Genomic DNA, 14,728 nt, shown 5'->3' with positions numbered 1-14,728 from the left:
TCACAGAAAGAGGAGGGCCTATTCATTCAACCCTTAAAATCCTGGGTACTACTGTCAGTGACCTTTGGTACTGAAGGCTTGGCTCCTGCCTAGCTGGGGGGAAATGTGCTGGCCTATAAATTTCCAACCTGGCTCTCACCCTCCCTAGCTGTACTCCTTAATTTCATACAGCTAGCATTGCCAAGTAACTAAGTGTGCTCTGACTGGCTCTTGGTCTGATAGCATGACATCAGTAGGGCAGAAAAAGATGGCTCCCTGCTGTACATGGTTCCCTTCTCTAAGGAATAATTTTTTACCATAATGTGATAGAGAAGATTGTTTCCATGCATACGACCATCGAGATGCCTGGATTCGCTTGGCATGGAAATGGACTCCTATGCCAAACCTAATGGTGAGAACTTGTCAGCCAAGAAGCGTGTCAGAGAAGCTAAGATAGCAAGCTCTTAAGTGTTTTAGCCAGACAGCTGTAGCTAGCAACAGCAAGTGTTATTGGTTCTATCTTGCCTACTGCCTGAAGAGTGCTTCCTGCTTTCCGGACACCCTTTTGAAACCTGTATTTAAAAAACCAAAAGACTCGGCCTGTGTCTAGAGTCGCTTGTGGGGCGCAGGTACAACATCAGAAATGAACCCAGAGGCTGAATAGCCTCACCATTAAAAACAAACCGGCATCTTCCTGCTGCCTAAGGAGTCTGGTGTAGCTATGGATCAGCACCCAGGGTAGGAGTTTGGGGTTGCCTGTTTCATATAAATGGACCAATATTTCTGAACGCCCCGCCTCCTCCATTTGTTAAGACTTGACTAGCAGAATACCAAAGCAGGCCAGGCTAGAACTTGTCTTGCTGCTGTTAGTAGTTTCTTTACTCACAGAGCTTTAAAAAAAAATACATGGGAGGAAATATTCTCCCCCTCCCAGCCATCTCAAGTGGTACATTTTGCTACCACTCCCTTCTACTGCACCTGCAGATTTGGTCCTACAGACTTGTATCTGATTTCTCTCTGAAAAACAGATGCTGCCACTAACATAATGCAGTTACTTGAAGTGCCATTTCCCTACATCAGCGATGGCGAACCTATGGCATGCGTGCCACAGCCGGCACGCAGAGCCCTCTCTGTGGGCACACGAGCCAGGGCTCATCTGGAGGCGTGGGTTTTGGCCCCGCCCACGTGATTCCTTTTCCTCCAAGTGCAAGCCAAGTGGTGCTGGGCTTCGAAGGAACAGTAAGCTGCTTGGATTCCTTCTGCTCTGCTCCTTTACTTTCATTTGTGACCAGGGGAGGGGGGGGGAGAGAGAAAATGAGTGAATGAGTGCAAGGCGAGTGGTGCTGAGCTCCAAAGGAACAGTAAGCTGCTTGGATTCCTTCTGCTCTGCTCCTTTAGTTTCATTTGTGACGGTGGGGGAGGGAGAGAGAAAATGAGTGAATGAGTGCAAGGCGAGTGGTGCTGAGCTCCAAAGGGACGTAAGCTGCTTGCATTCATTCTGCTCTGCTCCTTTAGTTTCATTTGTGACGGGGGGTGGGGGGGAGAGCTCTTTTAAGGCAAAATATGTTAATTAGTTCAGACAACTGTATGAGTTGTTGTTTCTAAACTAAAACCTCAGTATTCAGGTGTAATTGCAGTGTGGGCACTTTGAAACAATTAAGTTGGTTTTGTGTTGCAGTTTGGGCACTCGGGCTCAAGAAGGTTCGCCGTCACTGCCCTACATCAATGAATACAATTTATAAGGCATTCACCTCATGCTTCCCATTTTGAGAACGCAATATGGAAATCACAACAGCTGACAGCAAACATCCCCTATCTCCAACAAAGCCTGAAAGGATTCTGTTCCCCCATTAAGCTAACTCAGAAACAAATTATTCAGCTGTAGAAGAATCTCCCAAGTCCAGCAATTTCTTTTCCTTTATACTTCTCTAGAACAGCCTCCTTCTGCAATGCACCTCACATACACCAACTTTCCACTTCAACATACCTGTTTATCTTTTGGGATGCTGTACATTTTGGTGAGGGATTCCATAATTTCAGAGGGGCTTTCGGAAATCTGCATTAGGGTAAAAGAAGCTGTTTAGAAATGGATACAAAGCTAGAACCGAAGACAAACCTGCCAATCCCTTAAGAATGGCTGTGGCATACCTTGTCAAGCTGTTCTATGTGAATATAATGTAGTGTGTTGCTGGCAGTCTGCAAAGAAAAAAGGTTAGGAAGAATTTACCACCTCACCGTTTAAAAATCAAGGAAGAGGAGTAATTGTGGTGCAGGAATGCTTAAGGAACAGCCCCCAAAGCAACAGCTTTGGCTTTTGTGAGGTATTTAATATATAGGTGGCAACCCCTATTTGTGAAAGAACTGCTGGCCCATAAAGCCACCCTGAGAACAAACATACATTTCTAAAGAAGCAAGATGGGAGATGAGTCTCTTCACAGGCGCACAGAGGAATTAGCTTGGAAACCTTGAGGGATGGAGACTGCACCCTGTGCTGAAATGCTGCTGCCATCTTTGATCTGGGGATGACATCAGCTCCTGTTTTTTTCACCCAAATTCTGAGGCAACCAGTAACGCCTGAGAAGCATGCCGGAAGGGAGGGCAAAGTCTGATGGGTCCACACAACCTCCCTCGGAGAGACTGCCAGCGCACAGGAAAGGGAACGCTCTCCATGACAGAAGGGCCAATGGCAGGGCTCCCACGCAACTGAAGCCCTGCCATCACCACCGCTTACAAGAGTTAAGCAACACGCTCGTTGCAGAGCAGAGCAGAGCAGCCACTACAGAGGAAAGAACACTGGCGGGCCTGTGACTCCCTCTAACTTGGACTGATGTCACCCTTGAAAGCATCCAGAGATGAGGTTAACAGGCTGCCAGCACCTTCTCATAGCTAAAGCAACTTCCTCCATCTTAGTACTCGCTCACTGGTAATAGCAAGGGACTAAGGGACAAAGGTCCTCCGCCTGCCTTAGAGAATGAACACCGAGCAGCGTGCTGCTCCCCTTTCCAGCCCAGTGTGGTTGGCCCGTGGTCTGCCGCCAGCCCTGCTTCCCACCCACTTCCCGTCGAACCCTACAAGAACAAGTCTGCAGGAGACTCACCCTTTTGTCCACTTTGATCTCGGCCCCTGGCTCTGCATAGAATTCAAAGTGTAGTGTAGTTGCACTGGGAGGGTATTTCTGTATACAGATCACAGTATGGAATCAGAACAAGTCAGATAGCACAAACACTCCCCTCCAAAATCAAGTCACACGCCTGGGCTGGGGAGAGAAGCAACGGAGCAGGAGGGGCCACTAGCTTGACAGAAAAATTGATCCTGGCGCTAAGATCAACCCAGAGCTCTGCACTTGAAGCTGTCTGATCACTTCACTCTCCCATCTCTCTTTTGCAAGGGGAAGGACAGAGAGGTGATGTAAGAACTCAGGATTAGATATGACGATATGGTGATGTTGAGGGATCCCTGACGGATATTGCTGATACATCCTGGGTACCAAGAAAACACAGGAAAACCAAGCAGTGATCTTGACCCATGCCACCAGAGCCCCACAAAATAAGGACCAGCAGTGCCTAAGACCACACAACCTTGCAGTTTCTAGGTAATATAGAGCCAATATAAACAGCTACACCAGAAGAACACGTTTCATCCACCCAACTCCAGATCAGCTTGGACTGCAAAACCCAATGCCACTGCGGACTTCAATCCACATGAGCTCTACTGCCAACACAAAAAATGTTATGCTACCAGCAGTAACAGCCAAACCAGAAAGCATCTCAAAGAACAACTGCTTCCTATTCCAGAGGCTTCAACTGTCACTATAATGGTGCTACACATCACAAGAAGAGAACTAGCTACAAATCTACCTTGTGCGGTAGGCTAATTTACTTAACCCCTGTAGTGTGTGATTGTCCCAGAAACTAATAAGCACAGAGTTAATCTGCTCAAAACACATTGAGATCTATCATCTTGAACCTGTTGAATTTGATTCTTTTTACTGTATTACTGCAACAGCAGCTATACCACATATACTGATCCTGCTAAGCTGCATAGACTAGCAATGGTTTCAGCCACCTGTGCTGCAGACGACTAGCATCCCGAGCACCTCAATTACCCAAAAAACCCTCCGTCCAGAAATGCCTGTATTACAACAACTGCCCACAATGATGCAGCTATACTGCAGAAACTTTATCCAGTGTATTGTCGAAGGCTTTCACGGCCGGAGAACGATGGTTGTTGGGGGTTTTCCGGGCTGTATTGCCGTGGTCTTGGCAGGACCACGGCAATACAGCCCGGAAAACCCCCAACAACCATTTATCCAGTGTCATCGCAACACTGACTTCTCCCCATCAACAAAAAGCGTTCTAAAAAGTCAGCTTTTAAAACAGAATTCTGTTGCATGGCTGGAAGCCACCAGGGAGTCACGACAAACTAGAATCCATGCCGGTCAAAGAGAGCACCACGGAAAAGGGAAAGAGTCTCTCAAGATGACCAAGGAAAACGCACAAGAACATTCGAGTCACACCAGTGAGGACCTAGACCTTGATGCCCCGTGCTCCAAAACGTTGAAGGCGTAACTTTCACCAAGCCCATTCCAACTTTTTAATTTTTTGTAATATACTATACAATGTTAATGTGTTCCCATGGACTCCTATCCATTAGGAAATCCAGATTTCTTTCCACAAGTGCAAATTACTAACTGGTTGCCAATGCTGCTACCCAACACCAACAGTGACAGAGGTACTCCACCAAACACACCTGGGGATGGGCGGGGCACCCCATACACTGGAAGGCAACTAGGGATTATTGCACCTGCCAGGAGTAAAGCTACCAGTCATGGAATTGCAAGAAAACGGGGAAACCAAACTGAAGACTTACCAGCATGTGCAAATCTCGACAGCATTCTGCCAAGCCAAAGCCATTCTCTTTGCCACCCCAACTCTGCAGAAGAGGAGGAGAAGGATTAAGGACAAGCAGTCTCCCCAGACTCCACAGCACTCTAAAATAATCTCCAAGGAAGGGACAACTTAGTGGTGCACCTTGAACAGGCCTCCTCAAGGAAAAAAACGGGCGCTCTGAAATTCTTGTGTCTTTGCCAGCGGCATTCGCTTATGGATTAAGATCCTAAAGAACTCTCAAGAGAGGTCCAGGAATGGGACCGTTTCTTGTCTCTAGCTTTTAACACCTGCTCTTATAGCCTGTCCTCAAGACGATCATTTCCAAAAGCAACTCATAAGCTCTGAATAATGCTTAGAAGGCTGATGGGGAAAGGCAAATGACAAATTACCAGCCAGTACAACAAGAACTTCATAAAACTCTAAGAAGCCAGTCAGAGCACCTGGCTCACAGTTAGCCACTGATAATTCACCCAATGCTTAGAATGAAGCAGCATGAATCTGAACCATTGACTGCACCCACAATAAGGGCATGGAATCGTTTTGCCCTGGGCACACCAAAATCTGAACGGGGGGTGGGGGGGAAATCAGTCTGAACAAAAAAGAAGAAGAAGAATGGTCGGACGCACAACAGCCCTGGGAAATCTAGTAAAGGTATTTATAGACCTGAAAGGAGAGAACACGAATCAGGCTCTCTTTCCAGTTTTCTTTTCAAGCCTGTTTACTAAAATAATCACCTTGGTTCTCTGAATGATTACGTTATTAAATGTAGGTAGAAATATTTTCTAATTTTAATATGCAATGGCCGCAAATTAAAAGGTATTTCATGGGCTAGTTTAAAAACTGACTTAAGGCACAGGATGTTTTTACAAGGCAGCAACTCATCTTATGTTAGCAGTGCTCCCTTCCTCTTTTATCCATCATCTGCTTCCATCTCCTACTGTATGGGAAGGATCGTGTAACAGGGCAGTAGTCCTGGAGCTCTCATATCGTGGAGGAGACACTGACCTCAGAGCCACTACATTTCTAGCAGGCCAAGCTTCTAGGCATCCTGACAGTTACAGAATGGATTCCCTTCATATGGCACAGTTCCATGCTTACCTCACTATGCTGCAAATGAAGGGGAAAAAATCAATGTCTAATAGGAGGGCAAAGGCACAGGCGTACCTGCCAAACGGAGGCCACAACGGAGGTCCTCACACAAAGCAGGTCCGGAAGGCGCCTGCAGCTTACCAAAAGCCCGTAAGAGAGGAGGCTTGACATTTACAGTGGCAGCTGAGCATGGGACTGATTGCTCAGGCCTATTTAACATGACGTAACTTTCCATGGCTCCCGGTTCAACAAACAGGCTGGCTATGCCAAGGGAGCCTCAAAGCCCACGAAGTCTGGGCATTCATGCTTTCAAAGTCATCACAGTTACACTGGTTTGGGGAGTGGGAATAACGCACACTCTACTTAGCTGTCTGAAACTCAGGGGAGCATATGCAATACGGCACCAAGCAAGATATGGTGATGCAAAGAGCCAAAAAGGGAAAAATACAACGTCTAAAAACTTAAAAATAAGCAGCAAAACATGCCAGGACTTCCTACTGTTTGGGGTGAATCTGTTTAATAATGAAAGCAAAGGCATTAATAATACCTTGAAGATTTCCAGTGCTCCAAACAAATAATGGAAAGGCAGTCAAAGGAACCTGACTGCATTTATTATACTTCTCTCTGTAGCTATGGCTTTAAGAGCGATTCTGGAGAGGGAAGCCCAAGGCGGATTCCTTCCTCGCACCAGAGAGTGCCTGCACACTATGCCCTCCCAGCAGCTTACCTCTGCCAAGTGCTGCAGGCGGGACAGAAGAGGCATCCTCTTGTCTGAGCCAAGGCGCGTGATGTAATTGGAGCGCTTGCTGAACACATACAGGAGGTTCAGCACCGCAAGCACCACTTGCATATCAGAAGATGCCAACAACGTTGTCAAGTGCTGGATGGAGAGGAGAAAGCATTGGAAACATACACTCGAAGAAGCCGCCGCTGTCTCCATTCCCATCACAGGACGGGAATGTCTGACCATCCAGTTAAGGAGCACATTCCCGAATCGCTGGCCTCCTGGTCCGTCTTCGTCAACACTACTAGTGTTGCGTCACAGGTAAGGGACTGAACCGTGCACCACAAGTTTCCAATTCAAACCTCACTTCTGCTGTGAACTCAGCAGGCAGCCACAGTCAGGCTAATATTTTCCACTCTTGTTTCCCCCACTTCACTCAAAGAATCTGAAGTATGTTAACAGCAAAGCTAACCTAACTTACCTTAAAGAGGTCTTACAACTTAAGGAACACCAAGAATTCTGAAAGGCCCTTGAAATATTCTACAGCACCATAGGCATTCTAATGATCAAACCTTTATTTCCCACCCAACTTTTAATGACATCAGCATGTTTGGCCCAACAGCTACACAGTCTTGCTCTATCAGGGCCACGATCTGTTTTAAGCCACCTAAGAACTCATGCAAGTTCCTCTGGTCTACCGTAATAAAGAACTATTGCTTTACAGTTCATTACCTCAATAGAGCTGTACAAGTGGCGAGAAAAGCTGTATTCTATGAGCAGGGCGGTGAAGTTCAGCACTGACAAAAGCAAGGATTTCAGCTGCTCTCTCTCTGGCCGGTCACACAGCAGCATCCATGACATGTTCTCCACTGTCTGCCCAGCATCTGCCAGGATGCCATCAAATCTGTCTAGCAGATCCACCCAGTGGTAAAGTTCACACTGCAAAAAAGAAAAAGTGTATTATGTCAAGGGACAGGAGAGCGTAAGACCTACTGTACTTCCTAGAGAGAACTATCGACACACTGCTTCGCCATCCTCTTGAAGTAGCAGCCACCAAATACAACCAACTTGTGAGCCATTCTCAAGGTAGTTTTGTACTCGTAATAAGTATCAGGTCCAACACAAAGGCTGTGATTCCGTGCATGCTTGCTTAGACGCAAGTGGAATGGTTACAGCAATAAGTTTCCATGCAGTGTTCTGGCGAGCTTTCACGACTGAGCTGGAGATTGTTTTGCGAAACAAGAGGTTCTGATGGGCACCACAATCCGTTATTTTAAAATCTTAACCTGCTGAGACGAGGCATATCTAAAGCCCGCACCCCCCTTCCTGTTTTATCACAAGTCATCAAGCTAAAATGGGGCCATTGTCCACTGGTGGAGCTTGGCACGCAGAAGGTCCCAGGTTCAATGCCTGGGATCCTTCCAGTTCAAAGGATCAGGGAGTGGGTGATGGGATCTTTCCGAGACCTTGCAGAGACCCTGCCTGTCAGAGCAGACAAGACTGAACCTAATGGCTCCCTAGTCTGACTCAGTAGAAGGCAGCTAGCTCCAGCAGGGCTGGCTCCAAGCTTCAAAAAAGTTACGGTTTCACTCCCCACCCCCCAAACTCAACACCAAGGCTATGACTGTCATCTCCTGACAAGCCATCATACATGCTGCCGCCACTTTCACCTCCCCAGCCTCCACGTACTGGTCTCACATACCTTCCCAATATTCCATGTTTTGATTTGCTGAAGTTCCAGCAGCAGCTGTTCATCATTACAAACCTTGAGCTTGTCAATCAAGGCTCTGCAATCTGCAGGCTAAAAAAAGAGGAAGGGCATAAGGGACACACTCATGGAGATCTAATGTGTGCACAGACACACGTGAGCACACCAGCACATTTGTCTTGCACGAGGCAGGAAACTGTTCTAAATGTCCTGTTTTTACTACAATCGCCTTACTTTGCAGCTTTTGCAGACCAGTTTAGAAAAGGTTTCTTGGGGTGCCACCCATCCCACAAGGCTGCCAAGCTCAACTACGATGCGCACTGGGATCACAACACGATCCAGGGCACTGATCAAGCCAAGTGGCCTTTGTTTAATTCCTTTTGGAGTCTCTTACTGGAGAAGTAGTTATCTATATTGGGAACCAATTTCTGTAATTATTAGTGCAGAGTTACTTAGTGAGAGGTCACTTAATTTCTAGTGCGTGGTGATCCACCATTTCCCCTGCTCATCTCTCAGCTTCCTGCTATGGAACTTGCAACTGGCAAAGAAGATGAATCCAAAACACAAAGGTCAAGGTGAATACCGTCTTAACCGCAGAAGAATTTTGCAGAGAGCCAGTTTGGTGTAGTGGTTAAGAGTGGTGGGACTCTAATCTGGAGGACCGGGTTTGATTCCCCACTCCCCTGCTTGAAGCCAGCTGGGTGACCTGGGGTCAGTCACAGCTCTCTCAGAGCTCTCTCAGCCCCACTTATTGCAGGGATAATAACATACTTTGTAAACTGTTCTGCGCGGGCATTAAGTTGTCCTGAAGGGCACTACAGAAATCTATCATCATCATCATCATCATCATCAACAACAACAAGAATAAGAATAATAGATTTATATCAAGTGACACAGTGGTCCTGTGATGAACTCACAGAAACAATACTTACTGCCTCGGTGGGCGTTTTCTTCAGCTTAGTTCTGTCCACTTTCATTTTTATAAATGCTTTACTTTCTGACCCTGCAAAATGAATCGAGAGAGAGAGAGAGAGAGCTATCAATAGGAGTGTTTCAGACCATTAACAAACAGTGATAGTTTAATATCAGAAGCGTCTTGGTGAGGTTGATCTAAACAGCTGATAAAAGATATGTACTGAGAATGGCCTTGTATAAGGACAGCAAGGACTAGAACAAAGCAATGTGGCTGCAACATGAATGCTTAAAACCTACACATCCCAATGCCAAGTTCCCCCCTCAGACCTTTAATCAGCATGTGACGGCACCGAACACACTTAAAACCTCCTATATTGTTCTTCTTGCCTAGGAGGCCCCTTCCTTTGCTACTCATCTTTGACGCTCACGTTACTGTAGCCAGTGATGGCAGAAGAGAAAATTTCCAGAAAAATCTCCAGTGCTATATTATTATGCCATTTCTTTTCCTTTGTGCCCATCTAGATACTGGCTCAGGGACTGAGGGCATGCTGAATTTTCCTCCCTACCAGCGGACAGTGGAATCTTGGTTTGAAACTAGTCAGACAAGCAGGTAGCTAACATGAGTCAGGAGAATGAAGGGTCACAAGTACAGAGATGATGTTTAGCTCCAAGTATAACTGGAAGCAGAGTTGGAGGTCTTCAGGTAGCTAGGGTCAAGAGGAGTCAAGGATTATACTCGCACAAAGAAAAAAGCAAAGCACTCGATAGAACAGAGGAGTTTTCTACAGGCAGTATGGCCATTTCTTTGGGGTGAGCCACCTGTACCAGATGAAGGCAAGACAGTCCAGACTTTTACCTTGGTGCAAGCAGCACAACGATGTACTGGAATACACACCAAAAACCCATTGCTATACGGCCCATAAGCCTCATGAACATGGTTTATATACCCTTGCTTCGTTCTGTGCCCTGCAGAGCAGCAGTCTGGCACCATCAAGTGGCAAAATTCTGTACAACAAGAGACAGCACTGCACAACTGTTGAAAGGGGGCCCTCCTTCCTTCCAGCCCACATTATAGCTGTTTATAGCTAAGTTTGCTACTTGTTGGCTATACATATATCTCTAGCAAACTACTACTTCCTTCCTTTTGGTCAAACAAATTGTGTTTCTCTGCTATTATAGTGTATGAAGTCTCCTGCTGGAATTACTGATACCACAAAACAGACTAACCTAGTTAGGGATGGTCGTGCTTGTACGACATGACACCTCTCCCTGCTAGCATGATATAGCTGGCCTATTTAGAGAACTACTTTCTTCCTAGCAGGCAAGTGCACGTTGCAACATAAATCAGGTTTTACATACAGAAAATATTACACCAAAGGTTGAAAAGGTATGATACAGAGTTTGGTATTTTCTAAAGAGATCTACTACCCAATGATGACTATAGATCCAGAGGAGTTAGCTATGTTAGTCTGTAGTAGCAAAATAGAAAAGAGTCCAGCAGCACCTTTTTTAAAAATTAGTTTTCTCATATAAGGATAGGGGAAATGGGGGGTAGGAAGTAAGGTATAGGGTAAACATCATAAAGTCTGCTTGAGTTAGAATTTTACTTATCTACACATTTTCATTTTACCATTTCACCAATCAGTAGCACCTTTAAAACTAACCAACTTTACTGTAGCATAAGCTTTCGAGAAAAACAGTTCTCTTCGTCAGATGCATTGGTAAGAAACTGGTCAGATATATAGGTGGAGAGGGGAGGCGGGAATAGATGCAATCAGTAGCTTCTGATAATGAAATCAGTTACTCCTGATAACGAAATAACCATTCATAGTCTCTATTCAATCCAAGCTTGACTGAATCAAATTTACATATGAATTCCAATTCAGCAGCTTCCCATTGGATTTTGTTTTTGAAATGCTTCTGTTGAACTACAGTGACCTTTAAGTCCTTGATGGAATGTCCTAGTAGATTGAAGTGTTCTCCCACTGGTTTCTGGATGTTGCCATTTTTAATGTCAGATTTGTGTCCATTTATTCTTTTGCGCAGAGGCTGGCTGGTTTGTCCCATGTACAGAGCAGATGGAAATTGTTGGCACATGAGGGCATATATCACGTTGGAGGATGAGCAACTGTAAGAGCCAGAGATAGTGTAGTTGACGCCATTGGGTCCTGTAATAGTATTCCCTGGGCATCTGGGTCTGTTGCAGTCTGGTACCTGTGTTGGTGACTCTGCTAGCCAATTCATGGTTGTAGGTAAGAAGTCATTTAAGGTTGGGGGCTGTCTGTAGGCAAGGAGAGGTCTTCCACCCAGGGCTTGTGAGAGCGAGGCATCATTTCCCAGGATGGGTTGTAGCTCACTGATGATATGTTGGATGGGTTTGAGCTGGGAACTGTAGGTGACAACCAGTGGTGTTCTGTTGTTAGTTCCTTTAGGTTTGTCCTGGAGCAGGCTGTTTCTGGGTACTAGCCTGGCCCTGTCGATTTGTTTGTACTGTAGCCCCAAAAATGCTTGTTGTAAATCTCTTAAGTGGGAGTCCTGATCAAGAGCATTGGAGCAGATACGATTGTAACGCAAGGCTTGGCTGTAGACAATTGACCGAGTGGTATGTTTAGAGTGGTAGCTGGAGGCAGGGTGGATTTGATTTAAATCAAACTGATTTAAATCACGATTTAAATCACGATTTAAATCACTAGTCATTAAGGCTTGATTTAAATCATAGTTTTCTACATAAAGACTAATTCTTGCTGGTATAACTTTAATATGCAAGTAGATGCCTGCCTTACCGATAGGTAAAGGAACTTCATTAAAGTATTCCCAAACTGGGTCTCTTTTACGGCCTGCTGCCATTACAGGTTTTTTCCTCCAAGGAAAGAATGTGATAAACCTCAGGTCATACACACAAAAGATCCAAAGACTTGTGCAGTATTGTGCTCAAAAAGTTTCACTTTCATCTTGTACTGCTTGCCCCTCCCTCCTCACACTTAGTTTCTTCTTATGCAGATCTATTCCACTCCAAACAATCAGAAAAATATTGTTTCTATTCACTGAACTTCTTGAAACTTAGCACTGGAGGGGTTGATTCTGTCTTCGTAGGTTTGTAGAACAATAGGATTAAGGTCTTTTTCTCAACTCTGTTCATGTTATAACATTTTTGCTGTGAAGAAGAGGCATGTGATCTCTGCTGAGCTGACACAAACTCAGTTTTGAGAACTGCAAAACCAAGCATCTGTGATAATATCTTGTAGGCAGAGAAACTGCCCAATAATCTTACAAAAACCTCTGGAAGAGCATGACATTGTGAATGGATTAATGGAATTTATTTACCAGAAAAATTAAACATATACAGCCTTAGTCTACAGAATTAAAAACTAATCTTTATTTCATGATGGAATAACCTTTGGATGGTAATATATTTTCCTCAAAAAGCATTTTATTTTAAAAAATCCGATTTAAATAGAAAAAATCCGATTTAAATAAAAAAATCCGATTTTTTTTATTTTTTTAAAAAAATCATTGATTTTTATCCACCCTGGCTGGAGGCATGTAGATATGAGTATCGGTCATTGGGTTTCCGGTATAAGGTGGTATTTATCTGTCCATTATGTGGTTATACAGTGGTGTCCAGGAAGTGTACCTGTTGTGTAGAGTGGTCCAGGCTCAGGTTGATAGTAGGGTGAAAGTTGTTGAAGTGACGAAGAGAACTGTGATTCTCGAAAGCTTATGCTACAGTAAAGTTGATTAGTCTTAAAGGTGCTACTGGACTCTTTTCTATTTTACCCAACCATGGTGGACTTGTATAGTCCAGTCCTGTTATGGCACCCTACTGGACCACCTTTTGGGGTTGGGATTTGGGTGCACTTTTCAGCAGTGGTTTCAGTCCCATCTCAAAGGTATGTTTCAGCCTGTGGTGCTGAGGAACTGTTGCTCCACCCTCAGCTCTATCTCACACTTTAATCAGATCTCAAGGAGACTGTGGAAACGAAACAGATGCCTGGAGACAGTTTTGGAATGGATGCTGACCAAACAGGTGCTACTGGTGGGGGTAAAGGTCTGAACCAGGAAATGGGATGTCTCCTGTTCTGGATGGGGTCGCACTCCCTCTAAAGGAGCAGTTTTATAGCTTGAGGTTGTTACTAGACCAAGGCCTCCTGCTGGATAAACTGGCAGCAGTACTGATAAGGGGTGCCTTCCACCAGCTTCAGCCCTTCCGTGGGGGGGGGGGGGAATCTTGCCACTACCATACATGCCTTGGTAACCTCTAGATAAGATTGCTGCAATGTGCTCTAGATGGGGTTGCCCTTGATGATTGTTCAGAAGCTATAGTTGATAAACAATGCTTGGCCAGGAGTGTTGAGTTGGAGCAGGTTTTAGGGGCCATATCACTCTAGTCTTGCTCTATCTATACTAGCACCTAACTTGCTTCCAAAATCAATTCAAGGTGCTGGTATTGACCTTTAAGGTCCTATACAGGTTGGGGCTAACATACTTTGACTAATGTTCTTCAGGGCATAGAGGGAAGCAAGAGTATATAACCCCTTCTCATGCAGCTTATGTAATAATGGGCATTTGGTGTCTATTTCTGACACTTCATGCACCAGAACTACCTATTGCCTAGCTAATGGTCTCTTTATGTTTTATACCCAATGTGTGTTTTTCTTGGCCACATACTCAGCAAATTCCCACAATGCACCACAAAATCGTAGCACTCAGGGAGGCAGATGGATGACAAGCATTTTCATCTATAATTCCGATTTAAGTCTTGTGGAAAGATCAGCTATGAATTTAGTGGCCATAACACTTAATCAGACTCTATTAAAGCAATGCAATGTTCAGCAATCTACTAAGCTAGTAGTGCCTTGTCTCAGTTTTTTGTTGTGCTGTTTCTAGCTTAACACACCGGGGTCAGAATTTAAGCCCTGCATTTCATGGACAAATGCCCAGGCTCCAAAGACAGGCCAATACCTCCCATCTGCTGCTGCAGCAGCAGACAGCGGACTCTTAAGTCCCAAAATGCAATGGAGTTTTCAGACTTCAGGATCACTCTTACAGCATCTGATTAGAGTACAGGTGCTGCTGCCCTAAACAATATTTTTAAAAAAATGCCCCTCTCAGAAATCCTGTTAACCGGGGCAGAGCCATTTGACCTCCTCTCCAAAGATATTGAAAGATTTAAAACCCAGTGTGGCCTAGCGGTTAGAGTGTCAGACTGAGCTCTGGGAGATCAAGATGCAGATCCCGACACTGCCAGGGGAACTTGCTGGGCGACCTTGGGCCAGTCGCACTCTCAGCCTAACTTACCTCAGAGTTGTAAGGAAAAAACGGAGAATGATGTAAGCCAGGGGTGGGCAATTGTTTTGGCTCGGGGGCCACTTTGTGGGAGTGGAGGTTAGCAGAGGGCCGCACCTTTTAAAATGATTGCATTCA

At 45.1% G+C, this 14,728-nt stretch overlaps 1 protein-coding gene across 4 annotated transcripts in view; it reads right to left on the bottom strand.

The window, feature by feature from the left end:
- Positions 1-14,728, bottom strand: part of HUWE1 (HECT, UBA and WWE domain containing E3 ubiquitin protein ligase 1) — a 148,188-nt gene that overhangs the window by 105,807 nt on the left and 27,653 nt on the right. For 3 of the 4 annotated variants that reach the window (XM_055003960.1, XM_055003962.1, XM_055003961.1), the window contains exons 3-10: positions 9,322-9,392; positions 8,384-8,482; positions 7,414-7,620; positions 6,685-6,837; positions 4,849-4,911; positions 3,077-3,154; positions 2,128-2,175; positions 1,967-2,035 (exon numbers count right to left, since the gene is read on the bottom strand). In XM_055003960.1, the coding sequence (XP_054859935.1) occupies positions 1,967-2,035; positions 2,128-2,175; positions 3,077-3,154; positions 4,849-4,911; positions 6,685-6,837; positions 7,414-7,620; positions 8,384-8,482; positions 9,322-9,366 (762 nt within the window). In that variant the 5' untranslated portion in view covers positions 9,367-9,392. The remainder of the gene's footprint in view (positions 1-1,966; positions 2,036-2,127; positions 2,176-3,076; positions 3,155-4,848; positions 4,912-6,684; positions 6,838-7,413; positions 7,621-8,383; positions 8,483-9,321; positions 9,393-14,728) is intronic. The other variant, XM_055003963.1, reaches the window with a different exon arrangement.

The sequence above is a fragment of the Eublepharis macularius genome, chromosome 19 (assembly GCF_028583425.1).
Source record: "Eublepharis macularius isolate TG4126 chromosome 19, MPM_Emac_v1.0, whole genome shotgun sequence".
NCBI classification, from domain to species: domain Eukaryota; kingdom Metazoa; phylum Chordata; class Lepidosauria; order Squamata; family Eublepharidae; genus Eublepharis; species Eublepharis macularius.
This window is presented reverse-complemented; position numbering and strand designations above follow the sequence as displayed.